The following is a 22,865-nucleotide window of genomic DNA, read 5'->3' as shown; positions in this document are numbered from 1 at the left end:
GAAACCAGGAGGTGGAGCTTGCAGTGAGCCGAGATCACACCACTGCACTCCAGCCTGGGCAACAGAGCAAGACTTTGTCAAAAAATAAAAAGAAAAAAAGAAAAGAAAATATCCAGACCTGTCTCAACATATAAATACACAAGACCAGTTTGTGATAGTAAGCCCATCCTGGGTACTGTGTCCTAATATTATTTGGCTATGTCAAAATTCTCATTAAAACTATGAACAATGTAGCTAAAAGGTGTTACGTTATAAAACATTTAAGTAAAAAAAGAAGAATAGAGTAAGATACAGTAGTGCTAAGTATTGCTGAAAAAAATGGAAAGAAAAAGTCATTTCTGGGAGTCAATACTGTACATTACATGCATATTGTGTGTATACACATACACATACATATGAAACATGTACACACATATACGTGTGTATAAATGAAAAATGCTTATATAATTCTATCTGTATTATTTGACTTCTTGATGAGATTTAGGGAGGCTACTGAAAATTTAGGAAATAATTATTCTATTTTTTTTAAAAGGTTGGTTGTATTATGTAAATATATATAAAGTCTTAATGAAATTAGTCCTCTTGCTCACCTGTGAACACTTTTTTGATGATCAGATAGATGAGTATTTTTTAAACACTGTTGACCTGAAAGTGAATGGATTACTTCAGCCAATGATGTCTTCTAACTTACCTGTATGTACTATTAATCTCAAGCTACATGGTTGTGACAGACTGCTTAGTCTACAAGTCTCAAAGTGATGATATCAAGATGCTTTGAACTGCAAATAACAGAAAACCACAATTCAAACTGGCTTAAGCATAAGGATTTTTTAATGATGATGATGATAATAGCAAATGATTTACTGAATGGTTTTATGTATGTGCATGTATATAAAAACAATTTAATAAATGGTTTTATATACATGAATTAACTTCTTTATATGTATATATATGAAATTTTTAATAAACTTATATATATGTGTATGTATATATACACGAATTAACTTCTTTATATATAAAACCATTTATTGAATGGTAAGTATTGTTATTCTTGTCATCATAGATGAAGAAAATGAGGCATACACAGAGGAAGTATCTTGTCTTAGGCTATATACAGGCAGTAAGAGCAGAGCCAGGATTTGGACAAGGTTTTGTCAGCTCTAAAGCCTGAGTACTTAAATACTGTACCCTACTGCTTCTTACATGACCAGAAATCCATAGGTTAGGTGGGCTGTAGATTCATCTCTCTGCTTTACCTTTTCTAATGTTGTCTTTACCCTAAGGCTTATTTCCCGTATGATTGCAAGATTGCCAGTGCACAGGTTAAATGTGTCTTTGTTTATATCCAGATAGAGAGGGGAAGACAGAGAGGAGGGCACTTTCCCTTAGATATGGAAAATAAGACCTTCGTGTTCATCTGGTTATGCCAACTTTGGTAATATGCCTATCTCTGGACAAATAACTATCACCAGGGAAACATCAAGATCCCATTTGGAAATACAGATGGGATGGATTCCTGAATAAAAGCAGAATTTTGTTTTGAAGAAGAAAGGGGCTGCCTCAGTTAAATTAATATATTGAGGCTTTTCTGAATATCACATCAGTTTATAGAATAATTTGTTTTTGTCTTTTGCATGCTTTATTACTTTATATTGGGAGAAAAAGATCTATAGTACCTAATTCATTTGTTCAACAAATATTTCCTTTTTCTTTTCTATATTCCAGGGCATTCCTGGGATCCGTGGAAAGAAGGGTCATAAAGGGAGACAGGTATCTTCATTTGTGTTTTTGAGGTTTATGTTAGAGCAATATAACCTGGTTTTGTGTTCTTATCTATTAAAATATGAAGACACTTTTTACTGTTTGTTGTTTATGATCGTTCCATTTTAATTTTTGCCTCTTGAATAGTGTATCAAATAATACCTGAGAATATAAAGGAAAATTTAGATTAAAAAATAACTCAACTTTGAACACTTCTAACCCTTTCAATATACCAGTGGAAAACGCTTGCCTCTATGGTAAGGAGCTAAAATGCCACAGAAAATACGTGAACAACTTAAAACACAAATGGTAGTACTATTCAACCAATTCTACATGACCAGATGTTGTAGAGGTTCAACCTCATGTTCTAGAGAGTTTTAAAATGCGTGCTTCAGCTGTTAATTATTTAGTAGATTAACAGAGATTAGTTTGCTACAACTTCTTGTATTTTCAGGTTAAAAAAATCCAGGAAAGTGAATTTTACTAGGTAATATAATAATTTCAGAGATGGCAGGAAATTGTGACATCATCCAGTACCCCACTGCTTAACAAATGAGAAAAATGTGGTCCAGAAAGGCATCCTGAGGTTCTCCTTGTTAATCTAGTATAGTCCGTGAAGATAAAAAGTGAGATTTTTCATAACAGCTTTTCTAAAATTTTGTGTGCTTGAATAAAATCTTAATGATAATACTAAAGGACTGCAGCTCTCACCAGAATATTCAAATCATTTTGAAACATTTATCCTTCAAGCTTTGCAATACTCCTTGAAGGTAAAATAGAGTAAGTATTAATGTCACCATAATATAGGTGAGGAAAATAAAGCTTAGAGATGTTAAAAGACTTGCTTAGATCAGATAGTTGAAAGTGGTAAAATCAGTAATTGAGCAAAGCTCCACTGAATCTAAATCCAGAATCCTTTTCCTTACTGCTTAGATATTTCTGCTTTGTCTTCTACTCACACTGCTTAGAAGAGGCATGAATTGTTTTTTCATGATGTCTGGCCAAAATGAGATACAGTTATTTTAAAGTTTAAAGATTTTAATATATTAAGATAAACTTACCAAACTGTCAAGAAATACAAAATAAGCCAAACGTTTTGGTTCCCTACAATTACATTGAACTTAAAAGCTAATCTTATAATGTTATAACGGTAGAAACTGCCATCACTATTGCTATATCACCATTTTTAAGTTCTCAGGCACCATGATAAGTATTTAGTATGCCATCTCATTTAACTATGATCTGTTATACTTGAATACACTGGTGTGTTGTTATTATTATTATTATTATTATTATTATTATTTTATTTTTACATTTTAGCTCTCATACACATATCCCAACAGAAAATACCTTTCTGTTTGTTGGGTATCCAATTTCTAATCCAAAATTCTAAAGATTGACAATAGGTGGTTTGTTTTCTTTAGTCTTGTTTACTCCATTCTGTATCTTCAAATTTTCACCCTTCTCCTATCAATGTATGCTATTAATAAAAGAACCAAGAAAATCATTTTGGTATAATATATAAATTACTTCCAATGCTTAAAATGCTGCCTTACCCTTTGGCAATTATTTTAAGTATATTGAGTGTGAAGGCAGGGCGCGGTGGCTCACGCCTGTAATCTTTGCACTTTGGGAGGCTGAGGCGGGCGGATCAGTTGAGATCAGGTGTTCAAGACCAGCCTGGCCAACATGGCAAAACCCCATCTCTACTAAAAATACAAAAATTAGCTGGGTGTAGGGCGGGTGCCTGTGATCCCAGCTACTCAGGAGACTGAGGCAGGAGAATCACTTGAACCCAGGAGGCAGAGGTTGCAGTGAGCTGAGATCGTGCCACTGCACTCCAGCCTGGGTGACAGAGTAAGACTCCATCTCAAAATAAATAAATAAATAAATAAATAAATAAATATTAAAAATAACATAGAGTCTTAAGACAAAATAACTAACCTGCAATGGTGGAGTTTTAGACATTGATGAGCAAATTGAATATTTTCTCAAAGCCCTTGTATGTATCACTTAGATAACCACCAATTATTTCATTTGCTAATATTGCTGATCTCATGTAGACATCAACTTGATTTTGGCTTTGGCAATGTATAGGTAATTTCTAGTTTCCTACTATAATGAATTATGAAATTATCCAGAGACCTTTATAGACAACTTCTGGTTTTGTAATCCATAGGGAATTATAAAATTATCCAACCGGAGCCTATTGAATTGAAAAAGGGAGTTTAAGAAAACAGTGGAAAAGTAGTGAATGAAATGATTACGGGGCTCTTGTTTGATTGCACTCTTCTCTTTACTATAAAATTTGCAAAGCTTTATTGCTTTTAAAATATATGCATATGTAATAGATTTAGATCTTTTGAAAAATTGTGTTTGAAAAACATATATTCATTTTTTCTGACTAATGTTTATTTTAAAGTCTGTCTAGTATGGTAATATATTATGTATGCTATATGTACTTTTTATCATTTTTACCACAAAATGATTTGTCTATATTTATAAGGAAAATATGAATACTTAGAATAAAATACAGTTACAGCCACATGTCAACTTATGGCAAGGCTGACCTCAGAGACTGTCCCAGAATATATTATCCTATGTATAAATGCCCCCCTTATTCTTTCTGTTTATTATAAATAAAATCATCTTCAAAAAATATTATGCACCATAGGATTCTTGTATTTCAATTCAGATGATTAAAATTCCATGAGAAACATGGTCATTTATCACTGTTTTAATAACAGTAAAAGGAAAAGATATTTTGATAATCTGTCCACTCTCTTTGATGTAGAAAATAGTAGGTGTATAGAAGATGAATATGGTCGTGTTCTCCTGGTAATCTGTTAAATTATGTTTACTATTAATTGTGAAATACAGAACAGAACTAAAAGATTCCAGGCTACTGTGAAGTAGATGGATGACACCTATACCTTTGAGAGAATGTGCCAGAAACCTAGAAATGCTGAAATCTGAACGTACTAGCATCTGAGAAACTTTTGGCTTTGCATAAGCCAAAAACCATTTTAATTTTCTGCTGGTTTGAGAGCTATTTAGAAGTTTGGGCCGGGCACGGTGATTCATGCCTGTAATCCCAGCGCTCTGGGAGGCCGAGGCGGGCGGATCATGAGAACAACAGATCAAGACCATCTTGGCCAACATGGTGAAACCCGTCTCTACTAAAAATACAAAAATTAGATGGGCATAGTGGCGCATGCCTATAGTCCCAGCTGTTCAGGAGGCTCAGGCAGGAGAATTGCTTGAACCCAGGAGGCGGAGGTTGCAGTGAGCCAAGATTGTGCCACTGCACTCCAGCCTGGCAACAGAGTGAGACTCCGTCTCAAAAAAAAAAAAAAAAGAAAGAAAGGAGAAGTTTGGATTGATACTTCATTGTAGTACTGCTGTGTAGATACAATATCATTTCATTTACTATCCTTAGGTAGAATCGTATTAGAATATGTACTTTATCACAACTATTACCCTTAAGTTTTTAAATTAATATTTCTGTTTTTTTCTAACTTTTTTATTTTTAATTTTTGTGGATACATAGAAGGTGTATGTAGTTATGAGGTTCATGATACGTTTTGATTTCTGGGTTTTAAATGAGCTGGTTTCCTTAAATTTTAGGTAGAGCGATATAGTTAGTCTTATGAGCATGGAGTGTGATTCAATTTTAAATAGTTACAACATATAATTTATAGAACAATAGTAGCTATTTTTAGAGAAATCTGTGAAGTTTTATTAGCATTTTATACTTAGATTTTTTAAGACTCTGAATATAAGCCCAGAAATTAGTAAATTACTTCACTTTCTGTTTTATGTATTATATGAAACAGTCTGACAGCCAATATGGTGAAAGCAATAGCCATAAAAAACTTCAAAATCTGAGTTCAGGTCTTTCTACCTATTGATCAGAATAAGTTTCTTTGGACTACTGAACTGGATTCTCAGCTGTGTAGTAAAGCTTCATGTTTCATATGGAATCGTTTGCAGAAATAGTAATCATATTATATATACATATACCATGGAAATGGAGTAAAAGTCTTGTCTAAAATTGTCCAACGAGTTAGTAACGTTACTAATTTTACATTTGGGAAGATGTTGCTATAAATCACGTGCTCATACTGCTAGCCAAATGATCACTTATTTCTCTGAGTAAACACAAAGCATGGAATTAAGGTGTCGTGAATGAGCTTAGTGGTGTCTGTGTTTTTCTTTTAATGAACTTAGACTTACAAATAAGAGCTATCTTCTCTTAGACAGTATAAATATTTTATGAATGCAATTGAAATGGACACATTTTATAATAGCATATTATTTTGGCTATTCAAGAGGTATTTATTTTTTTAAAAGAGAAAAGTATTTATTATTTAGCCTCATAATGGTATGTTTAAATTTAACATTTGTGTTAAAATTTATTTCCATTAAATCTTATTTCCCAGAAAATTCTTTTTTCCCAAAATAAAATGTTATGTTTATTAGATTTAATTGATATTTGTAACACACTTCTTTCTTCAATAAGGACCATTAGTTTGAAGTGGGAGAACTGTTTTTGTTAGGCATTTGGTATATTTTAGAACCAAAGGTTATTTAAAAATAGTTATATTAACAAATTCACTTGTTCCTTGGTCTTATATTGTTGGCATTTTAAATGTTTTTTTCTTCCTTGTATTTTAAGCCATTTTTTATTTCAGGATTTTAGCATAAGTACTTACTAATCACAACAATTATTTTTAAAGACCTCCTGTAATCACAGTTATTATTAGTCAATGTATGTATGTCCTCATGCTTTTGGATAGTGATGTGTAGTTCTGACCTCTTCCTCGCCTTCCCTCCTGCCCTCCCTACATGTCACAATTGGATCAAAACCCTTAATGTTAATTAATATTAGAGAATACCCTGAGGCTCTCTGTGCCTTCAATGAAACTAACCGTTGAAGATAGAGAAGCCAAAGAGGCTATAATTGTTTCATCCTTTTGCTCTCTATCTGTGGATATTTGAGTTCAACTCAAGTTCATTCTCCGAAGAATTCAGGAAAAGACAAGATAGTAGTCAATCTTAATTGATCAGGAGCCTTTCAACACCAGAGAACTACTACTGTTTTGTTTTACATGCTTTAATGTCTTTATTTGAGAAACTTCTTGGAACATATCTGATGTGAGTCAGATTCTTTAAAAACCTAAGTACACTGATGCATAACAGAAAAGAAGAATCCTGTTCAAAAAATAAAAATAAAAATAAATAGGGGAGGCAGGGAGAGAGGATTTGTTATGTATTTGATAAGTTTAGATTTCTTACACCTCACTCCAAGTAGCTTCCTTTTTAGTGTCAAGTTTCAAAAGTTTATTTTGTAGTGCTACAATCAGGAAATTCTATAGTTGCTTTTAAAAAAGGCATTTACAGAGCTCTCAGCTTGATTTAATCAGTAGTCTCTGTCTTGTACAAAGTTAGCCATGCAAATTTATATGGCTCCACAGACCTAACAAATTTATGCCAGAACTGACTTGCCAGGATTGAAAATAAACATGAAATTGGAGATGGGACTTACTTTCTACAACACCTAGAAAACTGCTATCAGAATACTGATGTTTTTCAAGGAATTTTTCAGACCCTTAGAAATGGATTATAAATAATCAAATCACATTACATTTAAAGTTTGACAAAGAACAAAACTGCACTTAGTTTTCTTCCTCTGAAGATAAAAATATCACATCCTAGAATGGTGGGCAAAATAACACCCTTAAGGCACCCAGACTTCCGAGATGTTTACTTTTCTAATTACAGAAAGGAGTGCCTGTTCCTCTTTTCTCATATGTTTTTCTGTTAGAAGAGTGTATTTGAAGTAAACTGTATTTTGGCTTCTAAATCTAGAGTTAGAATTTCAGAATATAAAATCCTGGTGTTGAACATCTGTTATTAGTTTTTATCTTTAGCCCAAGACAGTCTTAAATACATATTGCATAATAGCATCTCAGATGCATACATTTTGTGGAAAATTTAGGGACTCTTGTTTGTTTTGTTTTGTTTTTGTTTTAGGAAAAAAATGCAGTTAATTCTATCATAAAGAACAACTCTAGCTAGAACATTATGAAAAAGTTGTTATTAATTGTTAAGGGATTCTGCCTCCTTCAGGAAAAATGTAATTTATGTATTCTACTTTACTGGACAGAGTCTGTAGTAGCTATATTTGGCTAACTATAGTATGACGGGATGTATGGAAGATTTCAGGACTTTTAATTAACCCCACCACAGGGTTGGCATAGACACTAAGAAGAGGGACACCCAATGAACTACGTATTATAATTTGGAGGAAGACCAGGCAGAACATGATTGATTTCATAGGGATGTAACACCAGTGGGTGGGAATATGGAAATTATCTTCAGGGTGGATAATGTTAAGGGACAACTCAAAGAGCCTTGTAGGTTATCAAAATCAAAAGTGTGAGTGCACATATGGCAGTTAGGCCTAGGTTGGGCTCAGGGATGATATTCTCTAGGAGGACGAATAGCAAGAATAAGGTGGGACCTTTATTATGGAGGGATAGAACATGATGTTGTATACCACATCTGGTTTTGGGACACAAGAAAAAGGACACAATGTGGTAATCAGTCTTTTAGAACAAGGCCAGAACTTGAATCTGGAAATTGAGGCCCAGGTTAGCATTAAGCCTGCCTTGATGCCAAATCTCCATGAATGGGGCCAGACCTACTCATGTTTCTGCTGAAGTTTAGGATTAGTCTCAATTATGAGGATCCGGTTGACCCTGAGTGCGGATCAAATTGTCCTTGCTGTGAGGAAAAGAAGGGTGAAGAGATCAGATCATCACAGAATACTTCACACTCCCGCCTTTTCCTGCAGTGATCTTGTTTTATATATGAAGGATTTTAAAATACCAGTGTTTCCTGGTAATATGTATTCATATGCAGAATGTGTAAAAATAACTTCTAGGTTAAATTTTAGTGTTTCTAATTCTAGACAAGTTAGTCTGATCCTGTATTTTCAATGCTTAGTTTTGGAACAAATGATTTCTGTTATGATTATTAATGCCTCTTTAGTATTAACCTTCTATGATAATTTATATTCATTTCTACTTCAGATTAAATATGTTGTTTCTAAACTGTACCCTAGAATTAACAAAATATGTTCTCCTGAAGGATTTTTGCATTGCTTTTTTTTAAAAAATTCTGTAAATATAGTCATTGTGACCATTTTATGGTTATCTTGGTCTTCTTATTTTCCTAGTTATTTTATATACATTAAAAAATTTTTTTTGTGAAGCTAGGAAAATAATGCTTTTACTAGACATGCTAAGGAAGAAAGTTTCCACTGTTTAAACATATTTAAATATACTACCAAATGTAGTATCTATGAGTGATCTAAAATATTAATATCACATACATGTATTCAGGCCTATCAAGTCTAATAAACTTCTTTTGGTCTTAGTGTTCAATAACTACCATGTTTGATAACAGGACCATTGTTAGACCCAGGAATCAGAGAAACTTGCTGTGGGCTCTGAGCTTTAGAGGGCCCTGCATATCATACATTTAAAATACTTGAGTGCCTCTGTCATTCAGGATCCAGCACTTAGCACTGGCATCGCATGCCCTGTAATCCTAGACAGTCGCTCTTGTTACTGTGTATTTGCTATCTATTGCTATGAAACGAATTAGATTGGTGGTTTAAAACAACAATAAATATATATTATTTTTATAGTTTCTGTGGGTCAGAAATTTGATAGTGACATAGTTGGGTGGTTCTGATTCATGAGGTTGTAGTTAAGATTTTGGTTAGGGCTACTGTCATCCAAAGGCTTGACTGGGGGTTGGAGGATTTGCTTTTAAGGAGGCTCACTTGCTGGCCAAATTGGTGCTATTGTTGGTGGGAGACCTCACTTCCTCCCCATGGAGACCTCTCCACAGTGCTGCTGAGTATATTCAGAACATAGCTTTGGCTTCCCCCAGAGTGAGTTGTGTAAAGATACTACAGCAAGGTGATAGCTATAGTATCTTTATGACCTAGCTTCAGAAATTACACATTGTCACTTCTATATTCTTTTGGTCACATAGGCTCACATAATTCAGGGTGAGTCTGGACTACATAAGAGCATGAATACCAGGAATCCAGGAATTAAAGATCACTGAGGTCCATCACTGAAGCTGGGTACCACAGTTTAATAATGTTTAGGCTTCAGAGAAATTCTCCACATCTCTTGCCTGTATCTTCATGTCTGAGTGCCGTGAAGGTTTGTTGTCATTGCTGACATTGGAGACAGAAACTGCTCAAGATTGTGGTAAGGGTTCGAGAAGGCAATAAAAGCATTTCAATAAAAGGAAAGAGAAATTATCTAATTTTTCTCTCAGCATGAATGCAATAGAATCTTACATGATAAAAATATTGTTTTCTGGTAATTTAAAGCTTCTATTATCCTTTCTGTTATAATTTATTGTTCCTGAGGTAATAGAATTAGTGTGATATTTGCAACAGTTGCATTTGGCGACTGACAAGCATTTTCCGTTATTAAACAATGCATATTATTATTAAATTTGTCTTTACATAAGTATGGACAAAAATTCATGAAGTGTGATAAGATTTTTTTACATTGGCAATAGATGGACATGAAATGCTAGAATGATAAAGTTTGAAATACAGATATTTAATAAGATTAAGTCAAATTTTTAAAAAAGTAAATACAAAAATTGTAATACTTTTTAATTTGTTATTAATTATAATTTGTAATAGAAAGTAGACAGCAGTAGAAAATCTTCAGAGATGATCTACTTGAGTTTTTTAAAACTAGAAACAACAGTAGACTTATGTTGAGCATTACCTATGGTAAAATTTGGAAATAAGACTTTATATATTCTCTAAAGAAGATTTAATTACCAATTGAACTGGTTTTCTGTTTCTATTGATATTTTACCATAATTAATAACATACATCAAACTTAGCAGCTGAAAACAATATTCATTTATTATCTTGCAGTTTTCATGGATCAGGAATCTAGGTGTTACTTCACTGAGTCTTCTGCTCTAGTCGTAAGTTTGCAATCAAAGTGTCAGGCTGCATTATCATCTTTAAGCTTGACTGGGGAAAAGTTCATTTCCAGACTCATTCAGGTTGTAGGAAGAATTTATTACCTTGAGGTTGTAGAATGGAGGGCTCTGGCTTTTTGCCAGCTCTCGGCTATGGGCCACCCTCAGGTCTTATAGACTGTCCACAGTTTTCAGAGTCACCCAGTTTCTTGCCACATGGACTTCTCCAACACAGCTGCTTACTTCATCAAACTCATGAGAGAAGCCTGTAGCTCCAGGCTGCTAAGACAGTCTTATATAGTGTAACATAATCATGGCAATGATATCTCATCACCTTTGCTATATACTATTTGTTAGATTAAGCAAGTCGTAGGTGCTAGCTACACTCAAAGGGAGGATGTCATAGAAAAGTGTGAACACCAGGAAATGGGAATCTTTGAAGATCCTTTAAAGTGTCCACCACACTGATCACTGGAAATAAACAAGAAAATAGAAAATTATTCACAAGTTGAAGAGATTAGTTGACTTCCTGAAACATCGTGTTCTTTATCACATAAAATATTTTAACTGATCAAAATGTGAAAAAGAGAACTATATACAACACAGAAGCAATGATGTGACTCTGGCATGCTCATTAGAAGGTGAAAATTACATTCATGAAACTGGCAAATTGAACAAGAAAAGCAAAAACTCTTGAGCTTTCCTATCTCTGTTGCATGATAATCCTGGAAAATGGCCGTTTTGTCCTTTGTCAGTGTGAGAGTATTTTTAGGAAAACACAATTTGATTTAAATTAATGATTATAATTTTCTACCAGGCAAATATAACAAAATATTTCATTCTTCAACATTCTTTCAACTGGTTAAAGAAATTATAGAGACTGTCTTTTGTATTATAAAATTAAAGGAAAAATATGTATTTTGTTACTGCTGTTCCATATTTCACAAGCAGTCTTGAAGACCATTTTTTGGCAATGAAGCTATGTGGCTGCAAACATTTAGGCTCATGATTAAAAGAATATAGAACCTCACCTGTATTAAAAATATTAATGCAGTTATTAACATTGAAAAACAACTGAATAAACAATAAACAAGCAAGGAAATTCAACAGTATAAAACATTGGTATGATTTTCTTTAAAAGAAAATATTATGTATCTAATAAAGAGCCAAAAATGCCCTTGTGGTATTAACTGTGCAATATTTCATAAAACAAGAAGTGTCTGGATTTCATAGAAATTATTTCAAAAATTGATAATACATGATCAATATATAAGACGGATTAAAAGAATAAGTCATCTCTATCAAGAATAGAGAATTAAAATGAAATGTTTAATGAGTAATAAAGTGGGAAAAGAAACAATACACAAGGGCTTGGTAGGGTGGCTTACGCCTGTAATCCCAACACTATGGGAGGTTGAGGCAGGAGGTATCGCTTGAAACTGGGAGTTTGAGAAGAGCCTGGACAACAAAGTGAGACCCCCATCTCTACAATGATAATAATAATAATAATAATAATAATAATAACGAAAAATACATTAAAAATTTAAAGTAGATATTACTCAGCTCATCTAAATTATTTCGGGGCAAAGTCAAGGTGAACAACTAATACGCATGTTTGTGAACTACCGGAAGAATAAGAAGTTGAAATTGATGAGTATTGCATTGTTTTTATGCTGGTTGTAGAAAGTAAGTATTTTGTGATGGGGGAAAAATTGATCACAATTCTTTCCCCTCTTCTCTCTCCCATCTTCCCTCTGCTAGGTGGGGAGAAATTACTAATTTTGAGGGAGGGTGAGCCAGAGAGCAGTTTCTCCCACTGGATGCAAGGGACTGGGAAGGACTGGGGAGAACAGCACGTTCTCTAGGCAATCCTGAGTGAATTCCCAAAGATGTTTTCAGCAATCCCACTCCTTGTTCAGGTTGTTTTTTAAGAACAACTTTATTGACATATAATTCACATAGCATAAAATTCACCTTTAAAGTGTATAATTTGGCAGTTTTAAGTATATTCAGAATTGTACAGCCATCACAGTATCTGATTTTACAACATTTTCATCACCCCCAAAAGAAATCCTGTACTCATTAGGAGTCACTTTCCATTCCTCCCCCACATCACCAGCCGCAGACAGCCACTAATCTACTTTATGTCCCTGTGAATTTGCCTGTTGTGGACATTACACAGTAATGGAATCATGGAGTGTGTCCCCTATACTTTATTATTTCAGTGAGGTTTCTGAAAAACCTACTTATGATCTATCTAAAAAAATCAATCATCTCTTATGTTTCAGACTTACTGTAGTATATATTTCCTCTACTTTTTCCATTACCTGTGTGTCATAAATACTTTCAAATATCCATGTTAGCTCATACTGAATAGGATAATATATTGCAGAGTTGCAAGTTGTTGACAACAAAATTTGACTTCCAAAGACAATGAAAGTAACATGCTTGCTTGAACTTCAACTAACTTTGAAGGGAGTATGGCTGCAATATATTTGACTACACAGATGGTTTTTACATTATCCTTTGATTACAGAATAAGGGAAACTGTGTTTCTAGTAAGAGTTAACTATATTTTAGAAACATTGTACATTTTTTCAATTGTTAAACTGTCTTTTAAGTTTAACCTATTCAGTTTTGTTCTGGGAACCAGTAATTTTTGGCAGTCTGTTAAACATAATATTTAATACTGACTTACCTAAGTAAAGAGATGATAAGAATCTAATGATAAACTTTTATTTTTGTTATTCTTGGTTTTTGTAAATGAATATTATGAAAATATTTATAATAGTAAGTCTTATAAACATTTTTATAAAATAGCCTCTTAAAAAGTGAGCTTTAAAGTTGAGGAATGGTAAATCTTTAGAGAAAAATGTAGTTTTATAAAGTAAGAGTAGCTGAGCATTGAGTTATTTTACAATAGAATCTACAATGAGAAGGTTTGTTATTTTACCGTCCTTCATAGTTTTACCATGTAGAATTCTCAATAGGCATTTGGGAAGCTTTTAATTTTCACCTCATTTTAAGTTTGTAGTATTTATGTGTATTATTCCTTTCCTTAATAAAATTGTACCCAAAGGATTTTTTGTTTTACATGTATGTCTTGGAATGATGATTTGAAGTATTCAGTGTAGCATAGTTGAAAAAGCATACTCTAAAATCAGTCTGCCTCCATTGACATCTCTGTCCCACCCATCTTTAATGGTCTAACCTTGAGCAACTGACCTACACTCCCTGTGCTTTAACTTCCTCAACAACAATGTGAGAATATTAGTATCTATTAATAGACCTGTTATGAAGATGAAATGAAGTGTGTATATATAATTATGTGCATAAAGCCTTTAGCACATGGTAAGTGCTTAATAATACTAGCTATTTTATTCTCTGTGGAGTGAGTATAGGAACAGTTTGGAATAGCAGAGATAACTGAAGATTATTCAATCAGAAGTCTTCATTATTTTTCCTTTCATTTGGTGATTTTTTTATGTATGATGAACAAACTTCAGTTTCATTTTCTGTATATGTTATGTGGCATATAAAATAATTTTATAACATATAGAAATATTGTATTTAGTTTTTTTTTGAAATATTGTAATTTTGAAAATTAACAATTAAGTGTGTTATGCAAAAGAATGTGTTTGTTGCATTACAGTTTAAGAGATAGGAAATAAATATTTTCTATTACTAAATTCTTTATTAGAAAATACAGCAAAAATGAATTCTTTATATATGTTGGCATTCTTCCTCTTTCCCTGTGACAGGGTTTTCCAGGTGACTTTGGAGACAGGGGCCCTGCTGGTCTTGATGGCAGTCCTGTGAGTACATTATGTTGGTCCAGTCTTGCATTCTAACATCATTCGTACTTTATAGCACTGCACTTACAGTCCTTATTATAATATTTGTGAATAAACACTATTGGAAAAACAATCTCCACACGACTGTGCACATTCCAGTTTGTGATTTTTCAACTTGGGAAATAAGTCAAAAATATTTCAAATTTCATCATGACATTCAATCTTTAAATTAATTATTTTGATGATGTTAAATAGGTATAACTGCTTAAGTAAAATATTAAAAATATATGATCACAATATTGGCTCTTATACATGAAAATACCAACAAGACTTATATAAACATTGTACACTCAGTGATTGCTCTTTGGATTCAAACCTGTCATTGATCCACCTTACTTCTTAGTGTTTTATGGAAAATTATTTTACTTTGGGATTTTTTAACTGTCAATGTTCAGATTGAGAAAGAGTTACTGTCCTAAAATTAGTTTAATTATATCATCAAAGAATGATGATGGATGGCTATTTTTTGGCACTAGGTAGAAACAGCTTTAGCTTTTGCCCTTAAAAAGCATCCAATAGCTATTTCCCAATCTATGCCATTTACATATTCTTTTCATAATTTTAAAGTGAGTTAGAAAAAAACACAAAATCTCTGTAGCCTAAATTGGGAATAGTTCCAATAATTACACATAACTAAATCACTAACATAAAGAGTTTAAAATAGTTTGTTTTTCTTCTTTTTTACTTCTGTTTTCCAAATTAAAACTATATTAGCTCATTCAGTGAATTCAGCCAAGGTTTCATTTGTTATAAGGCATAGCAGATAAGAGTAGAACTGATTTTCAAATACATTGTTAAAAACTTGAATGGTGTTTTAAGTGGAATGTTTACCTTTTTTTCTTGCACATGATTCTGAAGAGTATTTCAAGCATAATAAAGTAAACATTATTTTTAATGCCATTTGTGCACTTGTGTACCTAGTGTGAAGCCATTTTATGTAATTTTTTGTCAGTTACTATCCACGAAGTCTATTAAGACTCCTAGAATATTTGAAGTTTTCTTTTAAATTATATTAATTACATAATTATATTAATTATATTAATTATTATTAATTATATCTTAATTAATGTATAATTAATTTATATAATTTAATTAATATTGATTATATAAATTATATTAATATTAAAGTTTTCCTAGAATATTTAAAGTTTTCTGCTCTTCATTTAAAATATAATAATGTTTCTTCAGAAGCATTTTGAGTTTTTAAAATCTTTAAAATACAAGAGTCAACTGGATATATTTAGTTTACTGGTTTAAAATCCCCTATAGTATATTCTCTGCCTTTGTTTCAGAACAGAATTTGAAATGCAAAAAAAGAAGGACATTCATGTACTTTGTGCCTTGTAAATAATGTGACAGTGACATAAAGTGAATTAGGAATTATCTTAAAGACTATAAAGTGTAATGACAATGAGTTCAAAAGACCAATCACAAATCAGCTGGAAAAATTAATAATGATCATTAAAAATCTGATACTTACATAAATAATTTAACAGTATTGAAAATTTTATAATTTTTATAGTGCCTTTACATATGACAAATTTTATTGTGATTTTTTCAATGAGAAGAGATATTGGTATTTCTGTTTTAATGAGAAAAATGAAGATTAGAGAATTTAAATAATGTACTTCAGAAGAGTCGATAATGTTTTAAACCATCTGAAAATGTTTTTCTAATCCTACATGCTGACCACCTGTCTTTTCATAGAATAGATAGCCTAATTAAATGTACAGTGTTGATTATTGATGGGATTTACTTCCTTGGTTAAATACATAGGAAGCAGAGAGGACTCTACTTAAGCTAGAATTAAGTGGTAGTCCTGGCATCCAAAAGCATTTAGCCAAGGGCACTTGTGAAGAACATAAACGGCCACCATGGGTTTGTCCTTCTCAGGAGGATGCGTAAGATTAGGGGAGTTTCAGAAGTTAGCTATAATAGAAGGTACATTTTGATGTATTCTTAGCTAGAAAGTTTTTGTGTTTATCTTCAGAAATACCCTCAGTAGTTGGGAATCAAATTTAATAAGTATTGCACATTTCTTTTACAATAGGGACTTGTAGGTGGCACTGGTCCTCCGGGGTTTCCTGGGCTTAGAGTGAGTATCACTAAGTATCATCATTCTTAAAAATATATTTTATTGTGCAATTTATATATGTTAGATGTGTTTTTGAAACAGGAAAATGAGAAGTTTTACTGTCTTTATTGGTTATCAACCTTGATTAGATGTATTTTTCAACCAGATATGAATAATTAGACCAGTAGTGTAAGTCAAAAAATTAATTGTATTTTATGATAAGAAAAAATAATGATATATTTTTATAGACCTGTATGTATGTGTTTGTACCTGTATACTAAAGGATGCCTAAGACAAAAGTTTCCTCAAAAGCATAAGACATAGAAGACCCACTTCTTTCCTTTTTAAAAAATTGTCAGTTATTTTCAATACGTAATAGTTGTACATATTTATGGGGTATATGTGATATTTGTTACAAGAAAAAATGTGTAATGATCAAAATTTGAATAATTGGTGCTTGTATCACCTCAAGCACTTATTATTTCTTTGTGTTAGGAACATTCTAATTTCACTCTTTTTATTTTGAAATCTGTGATCAACTATTGTTAAAAATAGCCACTCTATTGTGCTATGGAACACTAGATCTTATTCTTTCTAACTGTATTTTTGTATCTATTTATCATCCCTTTTATATCCTCCACCCCTATCCTTCTGATATATTTAGCTTCCACATATTTGTGAGAACATGTGTTAGTTACCTTTCTGTACCTGGCTTATTTCACTTAACATAATGTCCTCCAGTTCCGTTCATGTTGTTGCAGATGACAGAATCTCATTCTTTTTTTATAGCTGAATAGTATTCTATTGTTTGTATGTACCACATTTTCTTTATTCATTCATCTATTTATGGACACTTAAGTTGATTCTGTATATTGGCTATTGTGAATACTGCTGCAGTAAACATGGGAGTGCAAATGTCTGTTCAATATACTGATAGCCTTTCTTTCAGTCTTCTTTCCCTTATCTTTAGCTGTCCCAAAGCACAAGGTGATAGCTTGGTCAAAGAAGTCATGGCCAGGCATGGTGGCTCATGCCTATGATCCCAGCACTTTAGGAGGCCAAGGCAGGAGGGTTACTTGAGCTTAGGAGTTTGAGACCAGCCTGGACAAGATGATGTGATCCCAACTCTACAACAACAACAACAACAGAAAAAAAAAAGAAAAGAAAAGAAAAAGGAAGGAAGGAAGGAAGGAAGGAAGGAAGGAAGGAAGGAAGGAAGGAAGGAAATTAGGCTGGCCCACTGTGGCAGCATGGCAGTTCTGGTGAAGCCCCCTCCCTGCCATTTGGTTTCCTTCTGCCAGGTGGCTACAAGCTACCCTTCAAATTTTCATTTGTCCCTTTTCACTTCTTGCAAAGCAAACCTTTGAGAGTTTGTTGGAAATGGCCTTTGATGACCAAAGATACTAGAATGTGTGTGCTTTGTCCTGTATTGTGATGAATGAGAAATGCGGACTTCCAGCTCTTTTGTGAAACCTGAGACAGACCTAAGAAGTAGGTCATGCGGGATAGGAGTGGTTCAGTGTTGGGGGCTGACAGTCACCCAGCCGTGCTCCACCAGGCCACCAGTGCATATTTGGCTGGTGATCTTCCAAGTGCATGAGATCTGCTGTTCACTGATTCTCCACCTCAGTTGGTGGCCTCCAAGATGGCAGCAGTACCCCTAGGGCCCTGTCTTCAGCATGTTACAAAGCCTCAGAGTGGAAATTCTTGCTAAGGCTCTATGTGGATGCTTTTCTTCCATGGCTTAAAGGAGACGCTGTACTCTGAGTTTTTGACCTCATGCCTTGTGTAGTAAAAAAGATTTGGGGTTTTTTTTCCTTTTGTTTTTGAGAGGGTTGCATTTTGTTTTTGTTTCCTTTTGTGTTTGTTTTGGCCTTTCCTCTTTGTCTTTTCATATAGACCAGATATTTGAAAGGGCAGACAATGGCTAAAGGTATAATGTGCAGCTTGTTTATATATTACTTTGGGAAACTTACCTTGGATAGGAAGTGGAATTGTGGATTCTCCAGGCTGGTGCTGGCACACTCAGCCTTCGCCCTTTTCCTCCAGTTCAGTACCTACTGTTTCTCCTTTCAAATATGTGATTGTGCTAGCTCTTTCCGTAGGGAAGAATTCTCCTTATTTAAATAAAAAAATAGTTTAAAAACTAAAGCTGAAAAAAATGTTTTAATTAGCCAAGTGAGGTAGAGCACACCTGTAGTCTCAGCTACTTAGGAGGCTGAGGTGAGAGTATCTCTTGAGCCCAGGAGTTAGAGGCAGCAGTGAGCTATGATCATGCTGCTGCACTCCAGCCTAGGTGATGAAGCAAGACCCCATCTCTCTAAAAAAAAAATCAAATAAATAAAAATAAACAAATCAGGAGCTCGGTTATTGAAACTGTAGTAAAATTTAAGTCAGCATAAGCTTTAACTTGCCATCTTGGGATAACATGAGTATGGGATTTAGAGTCAAAGAACCTGTGTGAGTCTGAAACATTTAAACTTTTCTCTAACATAATGGTAAGATTTGTAGTAGTAGTAATAATAAAATTACTGAAGGCGCCTCACATTTATTTACGATTTTCAGTGGACTGGCCACAATTGTTAAGTCATTGCATTCTCAGACCAACCCATGACTACTTAGCTGATAAGTGTTTGAGCCCAGATTTGAAGCCAGGTGATCCAAATCCAGAGTCCAGAATTTTGTTGGGCTGTACCACCTCCTTAAAACTTATACTCTCTTAAGTGTATATTATCTACCTTATAAGATTTCTTTAGTCCTTCCTGAGAAACTCTATGTGATGGTGGAACACTATTGACTTTTTTTTTTTTCTGAGAACTTAGAATAGGGTTAAATCTGTAGGTATTAGTCAATGGGTAGAGAAAGGAGGTAAGCAAAAGGAGTTAGATTCCAAAGATGCTCTTCATGCAGTTTTTATTTAATCTATTAGCATGGAGTTGATTAGCTAAAAAGCTTCTCTTATTACTCTCAAAATTAAAACCAAATTTTAAAAATATGGCCCAAGATATCTAGTCTGGTTTGGTTCTTATCCACATGTTCATTACATGCTATTTGTATACTAGCAAAGCTGTTAATTCTCAGATGCCATGTAGCAGCATCTTTGCTACAAGGTTTTGCACATGTTTGTCTACCTGAAACACTGTCTCTACTTTTCTGCTCCAACACTTAGCACACTGCCTGGCACATAAAAGTACTCAGGAAACATAACTGGATCTTCTGTATTTTCTCTTTCTCCATTCACCTTTCAGTTCACGGGAGGAGATTCTACAGAAAAGGAAACGCTAATGATAACTGTATTAGTCCATTCTCACACTGCTATCAAGAAATAACTGAGACTGGGTAATTTATAAAGGAAAGAGGTTTAATTGACTCACAGTTCCACATTGCTGGGGAGGCCTCAGGAAACTTACAATCATGGTGGAAGGCAAAGGAAAAGCAGGTGCCTTCTGTAGAGGGTGGCAGAGTGAATGCAAACAGGGGAAATGCCGGATGCTTATAAAGCAATCAGATCTCATGAGCCTCACTTACTATCATGAGAACAGCATGGGGCAACCATCTCCATGACCTGATTATGTCCATCTGGTCCAGTCCTTGGCCTGTGGGGGTTATGGGAATTACAATTCAAGATGAGATTTTTTGGGTGGGGACATAGCCAAACCTTATCATTCTGCCACTAGCTCCTCCCAAATCTCATGTGAGGACACATTTCAAAACACAATCATGCCTTTCCAACAGTCCCCCAAAGTCCTAGCTCATTCCAGCATTAACCCAAAAGTCCAAGTCCAAAGTCTCACCTGAAACAAGGCTAGTCCCTCCATATATGAACCTGTAAAATTGAAAGCAATTAGTTACCTCCTAGATACAATGAGGGTACAGGCACTGGGTAAATACTCCCATTCCAATTAGGAGATATTGGCCAAAACAAAGGGGCTCCATGAAAGTCCAAAATCAAGTAGGGCAGTCATTAAAACTTAAAATTCCAAAATGATATCAATTTGACTCCATGGCTCACATCTAGGTCACACTGATGTAAGAAGTGGGTTCCCACAGCCTTGGACAGCACCACCCTGTGGCTTTAAAGGGTACAGACCCCCTCCCAGCTGCCTTCATGGGCTGGCATTGAGTGCCTGCGGCTTTTCCAGGTGAATGGTGCAAGCTGTTGGTGGATCTACCATTCTGGGGTCTGGAAGATGGTGGCCCTCTTTTCACAACTCCACTAAAAAGTGCCCCAGTGGGGACTCTGTGAAGGGAAAAGTGCCCACATTTCCCTTCTACACTGTCTTAGCAGAGATTCTCCATGAGGGCGTCACCCCTGCAGCAAACTTCTGCCTAGACATCCAGGCATTTCCTTACATCCTGTGAAATGTAGGCAGAGATTCCCAAACCTCAATTATTGACTTCTGTGCACCTGCAGGCTCAACACCACGTGTAAGTAGCCAAGGCTCAGGGCTTGCACCCTGTGAAGCACCGGCCTGAGCTCTGTGTTGACCCCTTTTAGCCACAGCTGGGATGCAGTGCACCAAGTCCTGAGACTGCAGAAAGCAGCAAGGCCCTGGGCCCAGCCCAAAAACCATTTGAGAATTAACCATCAGATAGTAAGAGTCATCTTTGTAGTCCTCATCTCTTCTAAATTGATATAGATGGTCCTTTCTACTTTTCAAAGTAGTTTCGTATACGTATCTTATTTGCTCCTCAATGAGTTGTAAAGTAAATAAAGCAGTTATTTTTACTTCCATTTTACATTCATTACTTTTTAAAATTAAAACAACATGAGCACCTACCAAATGGCTGAACTAACTGCTAGGCCTAATAATATGAACAAGTTAAGATTCCTATTTTTGGCAATATTACAATCTAATGGCATAGAAGGAAAAATAAGTAGTGTCATATACTGTGATTGCTGCTATAATGGATTAAATGTAAAACCACTGAGAAAGGAGCAATTTGTGTTATCTTGGAAAGTCAGAGTAGGCTTCACAAAGGAGGTATTTTGGGGGCTATATCTTGAAGATTGTATATGAATGGGGTGGGGTGAAAGGGGGAAGAGGGTTCTTTAGATACAAAAATGCTGTGTTCAAATACACAGAAGATGGGGGAAAATGAATGTTTGGGAATGGAAAGAGGAGTAGTGGGATTGTAGCATAGGAAGTAGGGGGTTGGGAGCAGAATGGAAGGAGTTGAGGTTTTGAAAGTAATTGGGAAGGATTATGAAGAACCTTTATATTGCATAGTAAACAACTTGTCTGCTTGCCCAGAGCAGCAGCCTCTGCTTTATCTCTCGGGTGTTCCCTTCCAGCAGGTATAGTTTCTGATAAGAGATGCTATTGCTTTAACTAAATTATTTTTTCCATGCAGTTGGTCATCATTGTTATATGCTTTCTTAGACTAGTGACAATGTGTATCACGTATGAGTATGATGGGTGTGATTAAAAAGAACCATGTGGAACTCACAGTCCTTTCTGCAGTATACTCATATGAACTCTTATTAATTGGCCAGTGACTGCTCTTTTTAATATAAATAACTTATCCTTTGGGTCTCTCTATTTCTTTGACTTTAATTCAGAAGTTCTCAGAGGAGCTGTGTGGGAGGCACCTCTGTCTCTGATACCATATCCCAAACACCCTCAGCAAAGCTCCCATGCACGAAAGTATTTCTTGTCTGTTCCACATTCTTATGGAAGATGAGTTGGTAGGCAGGGAATGCTGAAGGACTTTCAGGTTACCTTTGTAGAACTGAGAACTGAGTTACTTTCAGAAGGCAATAGTTTCTCAGGACTAGAATTTCCACTCAATCTGTGACATGCTGTTTCTTGGAAATTTTGATTCCATCTCCATTCTGAAATTTGTATTATATAAATGTAGACAATTAGAAATGCTGTTATGTTGGGATATTGAGCTCTAGAAATCACCATTTCAAATTAATCCCTTCAGTATTCATTCTACACTTTATTTCAGAACCATTATCTGCCAGTTATTATGTTGGGTCTGGGATATTAAAAAAGCAAATGAGACATGTTTTTCTGCTGTCACAAAATGCACAGACTAGGAAGGCAGAAAAAAAAAAGTACAGTGCTGTTTACTAAGTAGTGAAGTAGAGTGGCATTCTAGTACTGGTAACTGTCTTGTCAAAGGTTCTGAGC

At 34.5% G+C, this 22,865-nt stretch overlaps 1 protein-coding gene across 1 annotated transcript in view; it reads left to right on the top strand.

Moving 5' to 3' along the window:
* The window catches only part of COL24A1 (collagen type XXIV alpha 1 chain), a 388,650-nt gene that overhangs the window by 99,367 nt on the left and 266,418 nt on the right, over window positions 1-22,865 (top strand). Inside the window, exons 12-14 of the mRNA XM_033225467.1 lie at window positions 1,726-1,770; window positions 14,559-14,612; window positions 16,702-16,746. Coding sequence (XP_033081358.1) covers window positions 1,726-1,770; window positions 14,559-14,612; window positions 16,702-16,746 — 144 coding nt within the window. The remainder of the gene's footprint in view (window positions 1-1,725; window positions 1,771-14,558; window positions 14,613-16,701; window positions 16,747-22,865) is intronic.

The sequence above is a fragment of the Trachypithecus francoisi genome, unplaced genomic scaffold (assembly GCF_009764315.1).
Source record: "Trachypithecus francoisi isolate TF-2019V2 unplaced genomic scaffold, Tfra_2.0 Lachesis_group12, whole genome shotgun sequence".
Lineage (NCBI taxonomy): Eukaryota > Metazoa > Chordata > Mammalia > Primates > Cercopithecidae > Trachypithecus > Trachypithecus francoisi.
This window is presented reverse-complemented; position numbering and strand designations above follow the sequence as displayed.